The sequence below is a fragment of the Mastigoproctus giganteus genome, chromosome 7 (assembly GCF_048544385.1).
Source record: "Mastigoproctus giganteus isolate SK-2022 chromosome 7, ASM4854438v1, whole genome shotgun sequence".
In the NCBI taxonomy this organism is placed as follows: Eukaryota; Metazoa; Arthropoda; class Arachnida; order Uropygi; family Thelyphonidae; genus Mastigoproctus; species Mastigoproctus giganteus.
The window spans coordinates 19,991,400-20,012,051 of NC_143581.1; the positions used below are offsets into that span (position 1 = coordinate 19,991,400).

General features: G+C 34.1%; 1 protein-coding gene across 2 annotated transcripts in view; it reads left to right on the top strand.

Moving 5' to 3' along the window:
- Window positions 1-20,652, top strand: part of LOC150082624 (E3 ubiquitin-protein ligase MARCHF6) — a 218,218-nt gene that overhangs the window by 81,638 nt on the left and 115,928 nt on the right. The window contains exons 5-9 of one of the 2 annotated variants that reach the window (XM_090377546.1): window positions 5,646-5,718; window positions 7,630-7,774; window positions 10,365-10,509; window positions 15,871-15,932; window positions 18,562-18,594. In XM_090377546.1, coding sequence (XP_090233672.1) covers window positions 5,646-5,718; window positions 7,630-7,774; window positions 10,365-10,509; window positions 15,871-15,932; window positions 18,562-18,594 — 458 coding nt within the window. The remainder of the gene's footprint in view (window positions 1-5,645; window positions 5,719-7,629; window positions 7,775-10,364; window positions 10,510-15,870; window positions 15,933-18,561; window positions 18,595-20,652) is intronic. The other variant, XM_090377548.1, reaches the window with a different exon arrangement.

The following is a 20,652-nucleotide window of genomic DNA, read 5'->3' on the forward strand; positions in this document are numbered from 1 at the left end:
TGCCCTGCCCATCTTCACTCTGTAATTTTGGAACTTACAAGTGTGAAGCTTGTTTTATTCCCTCCAAAAACCTCTTCTAAACTGCAGCTAATGGACTACCAAAGGCACATACTGAAAAAAATTATACCGAGAATAGAAACCAACCAACCTATACAGGGTGTCTCAAAAATATTGGTACAAACGTTTAGGGGAGGTAGGTAACATCTAAAGGAATGTGAATCGCATAGGAACCCATAACGGAAAATGTCTTCGTAAGTTGGTAGACGGCGCTGTTCATTAGTTCATGAGAGAGAAAATTTCTGGTTTACTCATTCAAGCAGTAGTCGCCGCACGAAGAGCATGCATCGTTTTATGAACTGTAAGCTGGCAGACATGCACCTAGTGTATGGATTACCAGAGGACAATGGACGAGCCGCTCAATGAATTTATGGAGAACGCTTCCCAGACAGACAGATATGTACCGGACCACCATTTGTTTGCACGTGTGCATCAAAATTTGTGCGATTATGGGTCATTTAGAGGTAACAGGAGTAGTGCGGGCAGACCACGTTCGACGCGAACTCCTGCCATGGAAAAAAGTGTGTTGAATGCCGTCCAGAATAATCCTACTACCAGCACACGTGCCGTTGCCTCTGCCTTAGGAGTGTCTCGTTGCAGTGTACAGCATGTCTGGCACGATGATTTCTTACACCCCTTTCATCTACAAAGGGTTCAGTTACTGCTCCCCCAAGATCATGCTGCCCGTGTGGCTTTTGCGCAGTGGTTTCTCCAAGAAAGTGTTCAAGACTTGAATTTTCCAGCCTATGTTTTGTTAACGGATGAGGCTTATTTCACTCGGGAAGGCTTATTCAATCAACACAATGCTCATGTGTGGGCTCACAACAACCCACACGGTGTGCACCCCCATGTGGCACAACATTGCTTTGCAATAACTGTGTGGGCAGGTATGGTCGGTGACTGCTTAGTCGGCCCATACCTGTTACCATCCCGCACGAACTGTGCTAAATATTGAATCTTTCTTGAACAAGTTCTACCAGGGTTACTTGACGATGTTCCAGTAAATGTGAGACGCAACACTTGGTTTCAACATGACAGGGTGTCTGCCCATTACGGAAGGTTTGTTCGTGACCATTTTACAGGCATTTTGGGCGCTGATGGATTGGCCGTGGTGGATCCATTGCCTGGCTCCCACGCTCATCTGATTTATTGAGCCTTGATTTCTTTCTGTGGGGGCCCTCAAATCTATCGTGTATGAATCGCCTGTGGAGACGGAAATGGATCTCGGGGCGAGACTCGTCTGCGCTACTGCTACTGTCAAAGAAACTCCAGGTGTGTTCAACCATGTCTACCAATCCATGCTGCGTTGGTGTCACACACGCATCGCGTCTCATGGTGGAACCTTCGAGCATCTGTTGTAACATCATGAAATGCATCCATCTCGTACTCCATTGTTAATATTATGTCAAATAAATGTTTGCCACTAATTACTGTCTTGTGTCATTTCTGCTTCTTGTGCCTCTGCTACTACTTTCCCGTGATGTTTCCGGTTATGGGTTCCTATACAATTCACATTCCTTTAGATGTTACCTACCTCCCCTAAACGTTTGTACCAATATTGTTAAGACACCCTGTAGATCCTGTTATAAATTTGCTATTGTGTGTATCATAGTTGGAGAAAGTGTGGAGTGAAGATGTGACAGAAACAGCGATTAAGAATTGTTTTACAAAATGAGGTTTTGCGTTTTAGGAGTTGATAATAACGTTATAGTAGTTGAATATCCAAGTGACTCCAACATTTTGGAGAGTATTCAAAGAACTAGTGACAATATCGATGATGAGTTGGATTCCTAACATGAAATGTTGGCAGCATTTGAAACTTTACTTCGAGGTCTTCAGTGTGAAGAAAATGTGCCAGAAAATATATTTGAGTGTTTAAACAGATGCAAACATTTTTATGAACAATGTACAGTAAAATCCAGCATATAACAAAATAGTTATGAAATAATTCTTAAAAGTGAACTAATATATTGCGTGCATCATGTAAGTAGTCATTTCTTAATATGTATGGAATAATAAATTAATTGTTTTAAAATTTTAGAAAATTTATTCATTCCCACTTATTTCTGGTTTATTTCCCATCTTTTACTATATTTCTGAGTGTTGAATTACAGTAATTTTCATTGTTATAAAGAAATATTGTCATATTTCTTTATAACAAAATTTGTTTTTAATGAATTTTTTTCAAGCAAATGATCGATTTTGTTTTGTAGAGGTCCAACTATATTTACTTTTGACCACATGGTAAAATTTTTAGACAAAATAAGTAGAATATGAATATATGACTACATCATGCTCTATATTTGCTGCACTGCACAAGACAGGCATTTTAGTCTGACACTGAATGTAAACAGAACACTTAAAATATAACTTACACCCTGTGTTCAATATTCAAAAATTTGGAAGAACCGACTGAAAAATCCTTGGAGGTCAGGAACTAGTTACGTGGATAATTCTTTATTACTTCTGACCAGACTTAAATATATTTATTAAAAATGTACAAATAAAATCTAAATAACATTGATTAAAATATAATGGTTAAAAGTGCTAAAATTAAAATCATGAAATTTAAAAACACTTGGGAGTTTTTGGTATCTCTACAGTGCCTTTATCAATACCTGGAAAGATGGCAGTGAGTATAACTAGGTGGTGGGGGGGGCAGTGGATGTATATATAAATAAGAATGGAGGAGGAAAGGAAAGAAAAGAAAATTTCCTAGGTCTCGAAGTTAGCATAATCTCTAGAACAATCAAGGATTATTGGAAAGAAAGTGAAGAGAGAAAAAGAAATAATTTCAAAGTAGGATCTATTTGCATACTATAATTTCTGTTCAAAGTGTGTCTAGTGTTACTTGTGTGGGTGATTTACAACCTGCGACAAGCTTGGAATCTTGTGCACTATCAATAATTTATGCATCATTTGATGGAAGGGTATGTCCCTTCTGCCAGTAGTGCAAAGCTATTGCTGTTTGGGCAAAATCAATATTTTCAGTGGGTGCAACATGGTCCTTCAAGCAGTCTTCTAGATCAGTCGTTCTAAATGTGCCCCCCCCTTATGCTGCTAGTCACTATGACACTCATCATATCAACCACTGGGAAAGTCATTTGACTCTTAGATGAAAAGTAGCTTCCAGTAGAATTACAATCCCATTTATTGCATGAAAATGTTTATCCATCAGTCCTCAGGGATATATACTCTCGAACAAAAAAGTTAAAAGATATCCTCTTATGCTGTTTGGCATCCAGAAATTAACATGTGACATGGTGACAACTTGATTATATTGCCCAATAGTAAGCATAAGCATGACACATTTTCATACGTAAAACAGTTCCAATTGAAATTAGAAAATCTGGTACCACTTGAAAATTTTTAAATAGCAACACAAGTCAAAACCTAGGTATCCTCTTATACCATTGATAAAAAATTGACAGTGTTCAGCATGCATCTATCACTTTGCCTTGCCTGAAGAGAATGGCGTGCTATAAAAGGTTCAATAGTCATATGCCATGAAACACTCCAATGGCAGGCAAAGTACTTATAACTTTTGCATATGAAATAGTTACGATTGAAATTAAAAGTCACGCATTGCTTGAAAATATTTTTACAGTGGCCTAAGTGGGATACCACGCATAGATGAACAAAAGTTAAAAGCTAGGTATTTTTTTGTGCCGTTTGTATAAGTTTGATAGCATTCAGTTATCACTTTGCCATTACTGATGAGTGTGGTGGGCTGTAAAAATTTGCCTTGGAAACATCCAATGGCAGTACAAAGCACTCCCATCTTTTGCATGTAAAACAGTTCTGATCAAAATTAGAAAGTTGTGTATTGATTATTTTTTTATTTTTATTATTTTTTTCCTTAGTTAAATAGTTGATATGATTATGAATCCTGAAAAAAAAGTAAAGATTTTTTATTCAGGATTCAGGATTGATGAAGGGGAAATGAAGAAGAAAAAATTTCATATGACGAATGTATTACTTTAAAACTGAAAAACTTTTTAAGGGATTGGAACCAGAAAAGTTTCATTTCTGAGCAACATATTATTTGGTTGAAATACAAGGGACTTTGCAAAAAAAAAAAAAGCCTAAATACATGAAACAATTAATTAATTTTACAGGCCATGTTTAAAAAAAATTATGGACTTTTCTACTCACAAAAGTGACAATTCTGGTTCTCGTCGTTCAATATCAAACAAACAAACAAATTGTGCCCACTTATATGTGGACTTTTGTAATATAAAGCTATACTGCTGAAAACATTAAAATTTGTTTGCTTTTTTTTTTTGTTGACACTCTTTAGATAATGCAAATTGTTTGGTTTAGTTAATTTTTGTTATGCTAATGGTAAACTTTTTCTTACAACAGACCTGTGAAAGCCTGAATACTCCTCTACTACCTTAAAAAAGAGAAGCACTAATAGTAAAATTTAGCCATATTAACAGTATGTGCATAACCAGAGGCCACATTTAGCAGCTTTGTGTTATCAGGCTAAAACAAATGAATGTATCAAAATTTACAAAAAAATTGGAAAAATAGCAAAAATGTGAAGTTGTGCATTCTGTATAGATATTTTCTATTACTTATTCAGGGTCTTTGAATGAATTAATATTCAGTGTTTCTAATTCATAACCTGCACATAATAGTTATTGAGTTTTATTATATTATGACACTTAATATATTATTTTAGTTTTGAGCTGTGGATTTTCTATATATGCCTATTAATAGTGATCATACAAATTATTTATAGATCAGACAGCCAGTTTTTTTTTTTTTTTTTTTTTCCACTTTATGGTTACTTAGCTTGGATAAGGAACAATGCCCTATTTATATGCATCATTATAACTAGTTAATAATTCATTGTCAAACCTATTCTGACTTCCATTCTTTCAAGAGCAAAAAAGAAATGAGTGTGTGTTTTGAATTCATCACCATAAAATTAGTCAGTTTTCAATGCCTTCTAGCAAGTAATCCAGAAAGCTTCAAAGAATTGAATCTTGAAATTATTAAAATTTAAATTTTGGAATAATCACAAATCAAAATATGAATTAAACTGCAGTTTAACTGAATTGACAATTAGAATAAATGAAGTGATTTTTGAACAGAATAAAGTGAATATAGAAAAACTAATAAATATATCAGGGACTGTATTTTTAGTCCCCTGTTAGTGTCCATTCTAGAAAAACAGCAGAATTTTTAAGTGAACTAATAACATAGCACAAAACAAACTTATATGGATTAAAATATAGAATTTATAATTTTATCTGTTATAATAATTTTTAAATAAAATTTTCATTATTTTTTAATCGCCCTCCATCTCTTGTGCATTCTTTTTATCAAGATAGAAGCAAGTTGTTTTGTGTGTGAAAGCTGAGTTAAAAATGGTTTTAATAATGGAATTCACTATAGATTATTCTTTTGTAATAGAATTTTCTTGAATGAAAAAAAACCAATTGTTTTTACAATTACTTTTGTGTGTATTTAATATTTCTCTCTGATCTTAGAAAGTAGAAAAGTTAAATAGGTAAAAGATCTGTATAAATATATATATATATATATATATATATTTTTTTTTTTTTTTTTTTTTTCAGGTCGAATTTACAGATGTCTGTTCACAGGAACTGTTAGTTCATTATTAACCTTACCTTTAGACATGTTTTCAACGTAAGTAATAGCAATGTTCATTTTATATTTTTTGCATTTTTAAAGATTAATAATTGCTCTTTACTGTGATCCATACATTATTCTTCTAATTCATAACTTGATTATAACTAATCAAACTATGACTTTAGATTTTATCACTTTATTAATTTGAGATGATGTGAAAAAGCATATCTTCAATTTTAAATTAACTTTACAAGATAAATCAATTCAAACCATGCTATATAAGGGCACATTTAAGATTGCTGTAAAAGTTTAACCAGTGCTTAAGGCCCACAGCTGAAACCTTAACAGGATTTTTTTTTTTTAATTCTTACATATCTACAAGAATTCTGAAGTTATTAATTTTCATTAAATTGGAAGCAACTTTCAGATATTTGCAGTCATTCTTTTGTTGACAGCATGCACTAGATGTGCAATATTGGTCCTGTGAACAGTTTTTATGATCAAGCTGATCTCTTATGTGTGTGTGTGTGTGTGTGTGTGAGAGAGAGAGAGAGAGAGAGAGTCCCCAAAGCCCTTATTATGAAATGGGCAGTTGAAAAGTTGAGCTATGAAAGTATCAAGTAAGAAAGGTAAGCATAGATGTTTGTTCATTCACTCTCTCTCTCTCTCTCTCTTATTGATGCCCTGCACTTCTGCCACTGTTTTTGCAAAAACTAATCAAACCCTCAAAGCTGGTTTCATCCACATCTTCCCAAAAGTTAATTATGGCAGACATGACACATGAATATCTCTCTCCCCCAATTCTTATTAGCTTTCCATGTTATTTGGCATTGATATTTTAATGCATCTTATGCAAAAATGAAGAATAATATTCTCCTGTGATTGTCTGGCCTTTTTTTTAAATAATCCACAAATAGAAAATCTTCAAAAACCAGAGGATTTGATTCCATCTTGCCAGCTGAAGGAATGGACTTGGTCTACTTTGGATGAAGGGTGCTTGCATTGCTTATAACATTTATTATCCTTCTGTTAGAAACAGTGTTCCCAGTTTATGATCCATCATCATAAATCTAACCTAAAACTCTTTGTGTCAGCCTTAGAAAAACTGAGGATATTCCACTGAGAGTTTGTCACAGTCATTTTTTATCAGGTGTCAAAAGTTGGGATATCAAGTATGCGTAATCTTTCTTCATTCCTGTGATAATGCTGAGATTTTACTCTCTATTTTATTTTCTCATGAGGGAGTAAAATATATTCTATATAGCAAGTGGTTAGTCTTTTGTCCTCAGTTATCATGTCATGGATCTCATTGAAAAGGGCAATGGTTAGTTGCATATGGGCATGGAAGCCTCATTTCGGGAAGGATAGAAAACTATTGGAATGGGTGCAAAGAAGTGCAATAAGATTAATTAGAGGATTCACTGGTTCATTGAAAATGAATGTGTATCAAGAAGAACATGGTTTCTGTAAATTGCAGCATCTGTAACGAGACCTGATCAGTGTTTAAAGTTTAAATTTAAATTGGAAAAGGATGGTTTCAGGATAGATGCATGGAAATTTGCCTTCATCAGAGAATAATTCCTCATTAGAATAAACTTCCGTCTAGCATAGAAATGGATAGATTGAATAAATTTAAGGGTGGATAAATTATTAGAGGGATGCCAAAAGGGGGTTTTTTTTTTTTTTAATGGCTTCATCACCCAGATTTTTTTTTTTTTTCTTTTTTTTGCTCTTCTGTTGATATCAATTTGGATACCTGTGAAAAAGAAATATATACATTATTGTACATCCTTCAAATTTGATCGTTAAACATCACATTATTTACACATTTTACAAATTGTAAGCTCTTGCTTTTATAGTTAAGCTAAAAACTTTTCAGTGTGATGTGTTCAGCAGCTTGAAGATTAATAATTACTACTTATTGTGATCTGTGCATTCTTCTAATTCATATAATCTATTTGAATTTAGGGAAAACATCTTAGCTGATAGCTTTTATGGCTGCTGTGTAGTGACTTGCACATTGTGTGCCTTCATTAGTCTTGTGTGGCTAAGGGAACAGATTCTACATGGTGGAGGACCTGAATGGCTAGAACAAGAACAAGATCTTATACAAGTAAGATATAATTAGTGGTGGTATTGTATATCTGTTTATGATATAATCAACATGTTAACACTTTCCCACCAGTGACTGACAGAGTGCTTTGAATGAGAAGACCATTCTGCATAACCAATAACATATCTTTTTTAAAATAAGTTGAGTTTGCTGTTCTAATTGTGGAAAGTGCTACTGTTGTCGTTTGGACTTAATCCATATTTTTTGAAATATTAGTGACACATTCTTATTTTATCATTTCTGTATCTTTAGAGATTGTAGAAATGCATTAAAAGACAATGCCTTAAGTTATGCTGCTTTCTTGCATCATAGATGAGCCAAAATTTGTTATTTTTAGATTGTGTTGTTTTCTTTGTAAAAAGAGATTTACTCAGTTATTATTACAGTCACTGTCATTATTACAGTATTTCTCATCCAATAGTATATGGCCAGGGGAACAAATATTAAGAAAAAAAGAGAGAGAGAGAAATAGCATAATACTGAAGGTTGGAAAATTATGTTTCAATGCCTGCATCGAGATAATTTGAACACAGAGAAGCATATGATGAAAATTTATGCCTTGAACATAATGAAACAATTTTTTCAAATTAATGAGAAATATTCAGTTGTGCACAGTAGTTCAAATGAAACATTGCCTAAAATTCTGTAAACATATGCTTAATTTCAGTTGTTATTTATGTTTGTGTATGTAACTGTCTGTTGCTTTCAACACTGGCTTCAGATGTTCTAGAAATTGATTTTTCCAGAGCTTTTCGTTGTCAGTCACATACTTAGTGGAATTCTCTTCAAACAACTAGTATAAGACTTTCTAGTGTGTTCAGCACACAGTAGGTGAAAGGGATTCAGATCTGATGACTACACGGCCATTCTGTAGTGTTACTGAAAACACTCAGATTCTCACAACACCATTGCTGTATCTCTCCTGTCTTGTGAGATGGTGCTGAGTCTTGTTGGATGATTTAGTGTTTGCCTTCAGAATGATTCTCTAACCAATGAAGAGGTATACCTTTTGAGGACTTGCCTATGCTACCATACTTGGTCTTTGATATTAGCATTGGTTGAAAGCAGTATAGTTTTACTATTTTCAGATTATCCTGCCCAAAGTATGCAGACATTAGTTTTTGTGAATGTGATGTTTTTGTGGTTGAGTTATGTTTTAGTCATGGGAAGTTTAGTTATGTTTTAGTGTCTTCTGTCATTATCTTTTAGACATCATCTGTATTTTGTTGAGATTAGTAACTTTATTATTTTACTGCCATTTTTACAACTTCAATAGTCTTCATCTTGCGGCTCTGCATCCTTAAATTATGCTCTACTTAAGAACTTGGGCCAAAATTGCTGCTTTTAGGTTGTCTTTTTTTTTTTATTTCTAATAAGTTTTTTTAATTAATTATTACATTATCTATTACCATATTCTGTAATTTTGGTAATTGAGAGACTGCTATTCAAAGATTCTTGTCAGAATTGTTTTAATCCATTTAATTGCAGAAAAGCAAACAAATGCTTTTGTTCTTTTGAGCCAAATGGCTTTCATAGCATACATGAACGAGCATTCTTTTTGAAACCAATGGCTCTTTTTAGTAATGTAACAAACTGTTTCTCAACCAACTAGTTTTTTTTTTTTTTTTTTTTTTTCCATCTCATTAGACTGAGGAGGATTTTTGGATCTATCTCTATTTGTATTAGTATCATGTCAGGGCAGTTTCCACAGGAACACTGACACTAGACATCTGAAGAGTGGAAAGGTTGGGTAGTGCAATGAACCAGTGAATCTGTCATGCCAAGTGCCAACAGCAAGTTGGTAGTGTAAGTGCCGTGTATAGAATGTTTTTGTGGTACCTGTTAGGTTCTCTGAAACTGATGGATCAACATCTGATTTCCATAGCCTACTTCAACATTGCTGCTGACCAGGTGCATCTCTTCATGTGCACGGTTTATCCATCTGGTAATGGTTACTTCTAACAGGATGATATGTCATATCACAAGACATAATTTGAAAATAGTTCCTGCTCTGTTTCAAATCTCAACCTGGTTGAATGTCTGTGGAATGAGGTGGTTGGTTGTATGAAATGATGAGTATATCTGGTTGTTGTTGTGTTTGGATTTTTCTGGTGCAAAGCCTACTTAGGCCATATTTCACCTTGGTATATCTGGTATGAGATGAGGTGGAACAATGTGTTGTTCCACCTCATCTTATATGGCAGCTGATTCCTGTTTATCATAGGAATCAGCTGTCATCCAATCTGAGGCAACTGTGGAATATGTGTAGCTGTGTGTATGTTTGTTACAGGGTTTGAATCCATCTTGAAAATAAAAAAAAAAGTATCTCCTCTGAAAGTTAAAATTTTACCACATTTACAATCTTTTGCTAATACTAGAGGATAAATAATTGGTATTTGCTTGTAAATTAAGAGTTTTTTTTTTTTTTTTTCTTCTTACTCTGACCTTTAAAGAATTATTTCGATTAAAATATTTTTTAATGTATTCTTGATTGTTTTTTAAAATTTATTTCATACATTTATCACTAAATTAAACTCTAACATCTTTCTTTCTTACTGTTCTTATTCTTGTGTTATAATCTTTGTATTAGAATAACGAAGATGGTGCAGCTGTGGTTGATAACAATAATGATGCCCCAGAAGCTGATGGGGGTGTGGTGCAGAATGCTGTAAATGCTGAAGAGGATGAAGATGTTGCTGTAGGAAATGAGCCAAATGAAAATAATGCAGCCCAGGGTAAATTCTTTGACCTTTGAAGGAATATTTCTTTACTGAGTGAGAACGAGAAATTTCTTGTTATGGCATTTTTTTTCCCCCGAGAAGTTTTGAAATTTACCAGGAATTAAATTTTAGAATTATTAATAGCAAAATTTTAAGGTTTTTCAAAATAAATTGCTCACTTTTCTACTCATACAAAATTACAAAATTCGCTCTCACCCTTTCAGGATAGGGACATATAGAAATTTTGTGATCTCACCCAGAAACATATAAGGTAGGCATATATTATTCACTCCATTTACAAATTGCCATAAAAATAAAAGATTAATAGATAAAGAAAAACAGTTTATTTCATTTGAAAGAGTGACTCAAATTTTTCATACAGAAATTAATAGGTTTCCATGTGGGCTCCATTCATTGCTGGAAGAATGCTGAAATGATATTCATTTTTGCTCCACCTGTTCTTCAGCATCTCTGATGTCACAGAAGCAACTAAGTTTTTGATATGCACACATTTATTCATACTTTGAGCTTCAGTCCAATGCATTTGTTTTTAAAATACCACAGAATATTAAAAAAAAAAAAACCGCAAAGGAATTATACAGGATAGTTCCACATTCAACTTGGATGTGGGACTCTCAAGTAACTAGTTTTCAGTGCCCCAAATTTTGCAGATGTGGCATTTAACTGTAAGACACATGAAAAGTTAACTCATTACTAAAAATAACACCAAGTAGCTGTTGTCTTTTTTGACAACAGCTGCTTATTTGAGCATATTCACAACAATAGTCCTTTGAATATGGTTGATTATCCAGTTTCAACACTTGCATAATCTGTATTTTGTGCACATACAACTTCAAATAAGGGTGGAGAATATTTTGTAGTTGATCAGACCAAACGAACTTCTGTGCTGTCATGATGAGTATACTTTCTTGGTCTTTCATGAACTCGTATCAACCGTCCCATTCTCAAGGCCTGACTGCTCCTTTCTAATGTGCGGTATTGCCTTTTTTGAAACTTCTTCAACCTGCTAGATAACCTGTCTTTCTCTTCATTTTCCAACTGGTAATATCTTTTCGTTTTGATGCTGCTTTAAACTCTCAATACCACAACACATTGCTTCTTTTTTTTTTTTTTTTTTGCAGCAGTGCCATTTTAAGATTTAGCTTTTACAAACCTACCATTGAGCAGTTACATTGCATAATGAGGTTCCAACTTTTTGAGTTGTTCTTTAAAATAAAATAAATCTCTTTCTAGTGTACTTTTCTTTTTTACAGCAGTCTTTATTATGAATAATATGGGCCCACTCTGTATGTTATTTATTGATACTGTATATAATTTTAATTCTTTCTATGATTGTACCAGTTGAACAATAATATTTTTTTTTTTTTTTTTTTTTTTTAAGAAAGGTGCTCTCACAAATACACATTTGTAAATGACAAGTGATATTTGAGTTTTTATAATAGAGCAAATTTAATTTTAGCACTCTTCTAGTGAGTGAGACAAGTGGTTAAGTAGTTGATTGAAAGATTTATAGTATAAAATAATAATCAATTCATGTATTTCTATACAAGTATTAGTTAAATTTTTAAAGCTGAAACATGGGTAAAAATGGATGTTAGTAACAGATTCCTCTTCTCTTTAAGAACCCCCCCCCCCCCATTATCTCTCTCCAGCTCTTTCTCAATGTACTGGTATAGTTCCTTATGCTGTAGGACATACCTCTTTTTAGTCTCCCTCTCTCTCTCCTCATATCCTTTTGATATGTCTCAGCCATTGCAATCGGTTGGGCTCTGATTTCTGTAGTCTGAGTTAGTAAGTGAATCTGTTGTGTATTTCATGGTTGTGTCTCCTTCACTAACTCAGTGTCTCTATCAATGATAGAGACAGTTTCTATCAAAGTTTTTTAGCAGGGATAAGGAGGTGATTATCCCCTTGTATAAGGCAATGGTCAGGACACACCTTGAGTACTGTATTCAGGTCTGGAGGCCTCATTTTAAGAAGGATGTAGAGCTGTTGGAACGAGTACAGAGAAGAGGAACATGATTATTGAATGTATACAGGTCTGGAGGCCTGATTTTAAGAAGGATGTAGAGCTGTTGGAATGTATACAGAGAAGGGCAACATGATTAGTGAATGGAATGAAGGGTGGTCTTACGAAGAGCAACCATTTGTTCCATTGCTCCTATAAAACAAGGTTGCTCTTACGAAGAAAGGCTTCAGTTTTGCAGATTACAGTGTCTGGAGACTAGGCACCTGCGAGGTAATCTGATTGAGATGTATAAAGCCTTGAATGGTTTGAGCATGCTCAGTACTGATGGGATTCTTCCTCTTGCTCAGAATAATCACCTGAGAGGGTATAAATTCAAATTGAGGAAAGACAGTTGTAGGATAGATGTGTGGAAGTTTGCCTTTAGCCAGTGGGTAGTTGATTGGTGGAACAGACTTCCATCTTTTGTTGTGGAAGTTGATAGCCGAAATAAATTTAAGGCTGAGCTGGACAGGTAGTTGGAATGAACGGAGGGGTGAAATGGGAGTGGTTTTTTTTTTTGCTGATGCTGCATAAGTTTGCTTTCTTGCATTGTATGCCTCTACTAATGCTAATAGGCCCATAAATTTTTCATAGGAGTTTATTTCAAAAATGTATCGTCATCTTGTGTGCTTTTGTTGTTGTTCAGGTTTTCTGATCCATGCATCATTTCTGGTCTGACGACCTTGAATATCTCTTCGTTTTATATGATAGAATCCTAAATAACAACCATTTTTGGAGAGCATGGAAGGGTCTCTTCCCTCTAGGATTCTTGCCCGAATTTCTTCCTCCTTGTCATCCTTGTTTGTCATGATTATGCCAGTTATCTGTAGTGTGACACTTGCTTGTATTCACTATCTTCTCCTTTATGTTTTTGTGTTTCCTCTTGCCTGTTGCTCCATTCCTGAAAGGAATTCTGTTTTTTGTTGATTAATCTGCAGTTCTACTTTTCCTGATTCTTTAATATTTTATTGTGTTGATGATATCTTCCTTGTTCTCCATAGCGATTATGATATCATCATATCCTAAGATTTATAACTGGATGTCTCTCCCCATCTCTTTTTGAGTCTCTCTGTAATTATCTTTTAGAGAGTTAGGCTAAAAAGTATTGGCAAGAGTGCATCTCCCTGTCTAAACTTTATTAATGCTGAAAGGCTCTAATTTCCAATGTATTAACCAATACAGTTCCCCGTGTTTCCTTTATGCCCATTTCAACCAGATTAATTAGTACTATGATATTTCATATTCTTTTAGTATATTCCAGAGTGAATTTCTATGTATAAAATACATAGAACTTCACTCTGGAATATACCAAATACCAAGGCCAAGAAATTTTACAACTTCATTGTAACTGTTCATTGTAGCAGCTAATGCACTTTTAGACATTTGGCTGTGCACTTTTGTGCCAGTGTATGAGTTCGCTCTCACAGTGTGTGAACTTGTGTCCCTGCACGTTATCCCAGGACCACAATCACATGCTTTCTTGAAATCTACAAGCAGATTGATCATCACTTTGTTATACTGACAGAAATTCCTCAGAATTTTAAAAATACTTTTAACAGTAGAAATATTTTAACCAAAATATTAACAAGCTTTGTTGCTTATTAATTAGCTGCAAGCAGAATATAGTGCCATTTAATCACATGAATTAAATGTCATTGATAGTGCACAATATCAAATTTTCATTAAGAGATAACTACAGTTTACCCCTGCTACACTGTGATAATTACTTTTATAAACAGCGTCACATTCAGGAACCTACACCGGGTTACTATGATGCAGTGATCAAGTAACTAGATGATAAAAATAATTTTGGTATTATATACTTGGATTTCAGCAAAGCTTTTTGATACTGTTGCACCTAAAGGATTGCTGTATAAACTGAAGCATGTGGCATTAAGGGCAAGTTACTGCTATGGATAAAGGAATGGTTAAGTGGAAGAAGACAGAGTGGTTATAAATGGGCACTGCTCTTTGTGGACTATTGTTGTCAGTAGAGGGTTCAGTTCTAGGGCAGTTGTTGTTTTCAATATTGATTAATGATATTGATGAAGGTATATCAGCTTAATGTCAAAGTTCGCAGATGATACAAAGGTTGGCAGGGTGGTTAACAACAGTAATCAGGGTGAGCTACTGCAACAAGATCTGGTAAAATTGGTCAATTGCCTGAGAAATGGTAGTTGAAGTTTAACATTGACAAATTCAAGGTACTGCATATGGATAGCAGTAATCCAGAATAACTTATCATCAGTGTGGCACTACATTCAGTGTAGCAGAAAATGAAAAAGACCTGAAGGTAATTGTGTAGTCAGATATGAAATTCTCTGAGAAGTGCAGACATACTGCCAAAACAGCTCATGGGGTTTTGTCAGTGATATATAGAAACTTTTCTAGCAGGAATAAGGAGGTGATTATCCTTTGTACAAGGCCAAGGTTAGGCTGCATCTTGAGTATTGTATACAGGTCTGGATGCCTCAATTTAGGAAGGATGTAGATCTGCTGAAAAAAGTGCAGAGTAGGGCAACCAGATTGGTGAAGGGAACAGAAGGGTGCTCTTACTTAGAAGGCTTCATTTCTGCAAATTGCACCATGTGAAGACTGGGCACCTGTGGAGTGATCTGATTGAGGTGTTTAAGGCCTTGAATGGATTGAATAAGTTGAATATGAATGGCATTCTCCTCTTGCTGAAACTACACACACATGAGAGGGCATAAATTTTAAGTTGAGGAAGAATGGTTGCAGGATAGATGTGCGAAAGTTTGCCTTCAGCCAGCGGGACCAAATACGGAGGATGCAGAAAGGTCAGGGAATGAACACCGCATATTCCCGGAGCAATATGGCCTTAGTTGCTAATGCTCCTAAAAACCAAATAACAAACAACAAACAAACAGCCAGCGGGTGGTTGATATTTGGAACAGGCTTCCATCTGTTGTTGTGGAAGTGGATGGTTTGAATAAATTCAAGGAAGAACTAGACAAATTCTTGGGGAGAGTATTAATAGGAGAAGTGTGTAGTGGTGTGTTTTTTTTTTTTTTTTTTTTGGCTGTTGCTATATAAGCTTGCTCTTTTGTATCATTTGCTGCTGCTAATACTACTACAGTCTCTTGATCGTATGCACTGCTTCTCTTGGTGGTCAGAATGTCTAGGAAAGTTAGTGAAAATTGGTGATGTCATTAGTGTTAATGCAAATACATTCCCTTTAATTGGTTATTACATAGTAGCAATTGAAAAAAAGTATCATTTTGTAAGTTAAACCTTTTAATTTATAGCTTACTTTTTTTTGTTGGTTCTATTTTAAATATGCAGAGTTGTTTTGAAATTCTAATTTATTATATTGTGCTATTTTTTAGATGACATTAACTGGAATCCAGCTGAGTGGGATCGTGCTGCTGAGGAACTAACTTGGGAAAGAGTAAGTTAGTTTTGTGACGTTTAAGGCTGATTTACACCATCTGATAGTGATTGTGATCATTCAAAACATAGAAACTGTAACTGGGTAATTCACACTTATAGCAGTTATCGTCAGTGATTTACGATCAGCAGTGCAATCACTGCTTGTTCTATTCATTCACAGATCGTGTGTGGAAAAATGGCAAATTTGACAGAGAAATGGAGCATATCAAGACTTATCCAGTTTTATGATTTATCAAACTCTTAATACATTTAATTTAATAAAAACAAACAAAATTTCATTAATTTATATTAATCTCACAACTAATATTTTCATTAACAAACAAACATTTTAAATTTTAATGTTCAAACATATGTATAGGTTATTTCACAAACATCCTTAATGATTCCACTTGTAGTTGAAAATGACTTTATACTGTTTCCAGTTACTACGTACCTATCACCAGTAGGTTGAAATCTGTAAAAAAAGTTATAAAAATTTTATAACATTTATTTTTTATAATCATTTTATAATTATATTATTTTATAAAAAATAATATAATTATTTTTTTTAAAATTATTATAAAACATTTATTTTATAATCATTTATTTTTTAAAGTGTACTTAAATTGTATATTTTACTTCAAGCTGTACATTTTTAAGTACACTTTAAAATTTCAGGTAATGTCTTAAAAAATAAATGAAAAATCTGAGAGACTGCTATGCAAGACATTTAAAAAGCTTACAAACAAGAACAGCCCAAGAAGCACAAATTTTTAACAGTTATAAGACATGGCCTTGGGCCAAACAGATGGAGGTACTCAGACCTTTTTTTGAAATTTGCAAAAACTGCATGCAACTTTATATACAGTATTGATGCACCATCTTCAAATTTTGATGACACAAATGAAATTTCGGGGCATGTGGAAACTGAAGAAAAACAATCAGCAGGCACTGACTTATTGAACTAAATGAAAATGGCAAGAGTAAAAAGTTGAAGAAGTGCCCAGGGGGGAAAAGGCCACCAGGAAAGAAAGTACATGTGATAAACAGTTCTCGATTGATAAAGTAATATCATACTTGCAAAATACAAGCAGGAATAAGGTGATTATCCCTTTCTACAAGATCATGGTTTGGCTGATATTGAGTACTGTATACAGGTCTGGAGGCTCATTTTATGAAGGATGTATGTCTGTTGGGACGAGTGCAGAGAAGGGCAACCAGATTGGTGAAGGGAACAAAAGGGTGCTCTTACCAAGACAGGCTTTATTTCTGCAAATTGTGGCGTCTGGAGATTAGGCACCTGCGGGGAAATTTGATTGAGGTGTTTAAGGCTTTGAATGAATTGAGTAAACTAAATGTTGATGGCATTCTTCCTCTTGCTGAGACTATAAATGAGACTACACACATGAAGGGGCATAAATTCACTTTGAGGAAGGATGGTTGCAGGATAGATATGTGGAAGTTTGCCTTCATCCAGTAGGTAGTTTATTGTTGAAACAAACTTCCATCTGTTGATGTGGAAGTGGGTAGTTTGAATAAATTCAAGGAAAAATAGACAAATTCTTGGAGGGGATGGATGGGTGAGGTGGTTTTTTTTCTTGGCTGATGCTTTATAAGCTTTCTTGCATCATTTGCCACTACTAATGCTGAGTCATTATTATTGTCATCTACGGCCAGTTGTAATTATGGAGAAAGTTATCATGTATACCTATACCTCCCAGTTCAGTTGAATCTTGTTTGAGTAATTTCAATACCTCTGCAGATCAAAATTTTATAAATGTTCATACAAATCAACCATTAACAGGGGAAAGTAATGCAGCAGCATCCTAGTATGCACAATTTTCCTTCTAAGAATTATAATTGATCAAATAGATGTTTATACTTTTTACAGATATCTATACAATTTCTATTAATAAATAATAAACTTTCTGTAAATTTGAAAACAAAGTGTAGACTTCGTTTAGAACCTTCCTTTAATTCCACACTTTACATTAACATCATTCATCCATTTTTTTTTTTTTTCTTGTTCTAAAAATTAATAAAAATAATTCAATTTATTATAATATGTATATGATATACAAGACATCTACTTAAAATCTAGTTCATAAATATGAAATGCTAGCCGAGTGGGTAAAGTACCTGCCCGGCAACCCAAGGTCGCGGGTTCGATTCCCGCCTCGTGCTTGGATCAAAGTACTGCAAAAACCTTGGGAGGTGCAATATGGCCATAGAAGCCGATGCGCCAACAACTACCAAATCAAAAAATAAATAAATAAATAAATATGAAATAAACTGTTTATCTTATCTAAATATACATAATGCCAATAACAACAGTTTTTTTTTCCAGAAAAATCAAAATTAAGGCGCACTTTAAATTATGATCTCTGTTGTCGATGCGCCAATAAACACCAAAACAACAACAACAACAGCACTTTAAATTCACACAACTAAACCGCCATCCAAAAGGAAGACAAATAGTAGCATCACTGCATTCACATTAGTACAAATGGACTAATTGCTATTGAAATCTTGATTGCAATCGCTATTTGCATTGGTGTGAATCAACCTTTCGTTCTGTTTTCACACGAGTCATTTTCTAGAGATTTATTTCTGTTTTTTATTTATTATTATTATTTTTATTTTTCCAGCTCTTGGGACTTGATGGATCACTAGTATTTCTGGTAAGAAGGGACTTTTTGTTTTAAAATTTTTTGTAGAAGCTATTTTTATTGCTCTTATTTTTTAAGTCTATAGTTTTCTATAATAAACAGGCTTTTTTTTTTTTTTTTGTAGTTTTAACTTGAACACATTTAAATTGTTAGTTATTATAATAATAACTAACTACTCAGCTAGACATGATTTAGTCTTTTAAAATAGGCCAGTGTTGAAAAGCAGTATACCCATAAAGTTTGAAGGGTTGATATTTTTTAAGGGTTTCGTCATATTTGATATCAGTTGTGATTTATTATGTATTTAACACAAATAGAAAACTAAGAACCAATATATTAGCAAATATGTTATAAGCAGTACATTGGCTCTTAGAATTCTTACATTCAATTTAAAAAAAAATAAAAATGTTTTAAAAATGTAAGGGTTTCATAATATATTCATTAGAATGCATGGTTCTATAATGCAAGAATGGAAGCTTGTAAATGAGAAACACTTCACTGTGTATGTAAGAGAAGTTTTAATGTTGAAAAAAAATGGTTACAGTAACTTTGGGGATGTGTGTTTTAATCCCTGCTTATATGCCTTTCCTGTGATAACAAAAGGAGGGTTATATTAAAAAGAAAATTGCTTACATTATGGATTGAACACTGTATATAATAATGAGATGCAATTGCAACTTTATGTCCATGACAAAGGAACTAAGCAACGGCGTGTTTGAAGGTACACTTAAGTGCTGTCCTAGAGAGTTGTTGGACCTTATTGACTGGAGACCTGCCACTTAGATATACATGACAATCTTCTAGATAGGGTGCATATTTGCACGTGCTCTCTCTCTCTCTCTCTCTCTCTCTCTCTCTCTCTCTCTCTCACATAGGCTAACTGGAGTCATGGGGTACTTGCTTAAGTAGGGCTTGGGTATTTTACTGTACAGAAAAATACCCAAGCCCTACTTGGGTATTTTTCTGGTGTTTTTGGAGAAAGTTGGCTGATATCTGTGGTGCCAATATGGTAATGTCATTTTGCATGCTGGGAAACTGTTGGCTGGTGCATGATACTGCTCCTTAAGAGCATTGCTAGGATTGTGCTGATGTGTTTTTGTTTGAAGGCTGGAGAAAGTTCAGTAGAGAGCTATCCAGCGGGAGTGATGTGTGCTTTCCTCTATTTCTTTTTTCTGAATGAGAACAGACACTCTGTGAACTCTCGTTTAAAGTTTCGTTCTCTGGCAAATTAAGCTTAATTACTAAGGCTGAATTTCAGTAATAAAGTGATAGCTTATTATCCATCAATTAATGATGTTGCCCAGCTTTGTGGTCCTTATATGCTCACCATTTCTTGCCCTTAATTTTTTATTATCTGATCAAAATACACCTTGATGCACTGATATGTTATTGAGTGTGCACTTCCTCTTTTGGCTGGAGTTCTGAGATTTCTTCAGTTTTGAATTGCCTATGAAGATTGTCCTTTTCTGTGATTCTTATCACATTCTCTGGTTGCCCTGTTCTAATTTAATTGTATCGATCTTTCTGAATTTTTCTGCAAAGTTTTTATTATAAAGAATCAAAAGTGTCTGACCAGTATACTCCTTGTTGTACCGACATGCTATCATTTAGACACTCAGCTTTTGTTGCATGCCTTTCCTGTAGATATTTCAGTGGGCATGTTCTGGATTAGCATGTCTAATTCCACCTCTCTCTTCCAAACAGTCTAAACACATACTTCAGCTTGTTAGCCAGTATTCAGCCTCTGTAGCCAAGTGAGAAACTTGTTCCACACATGTCATGACTTGCCACATTCATGAATGTTGTGCAACAATAATAGGGTCATTTGATTATTTGTATATTTTCTGAGCTCATCCCCCAACAACTAATAATGGGCTGCAGACCACACTTTGGGAAATAAATGCTACCATAGGTGATATTAGTTATATTAATAACAAATAAAATGATCATTCTTTAGTTTGTTATAAATTTAATTCTTTAAAATTTTTTTTATATATATTCTTTAAATGGCATGGTGTGCAGGGTATATCAAGAACTGGAAATTTGGTGAAATTATTAAGCACTTAAACC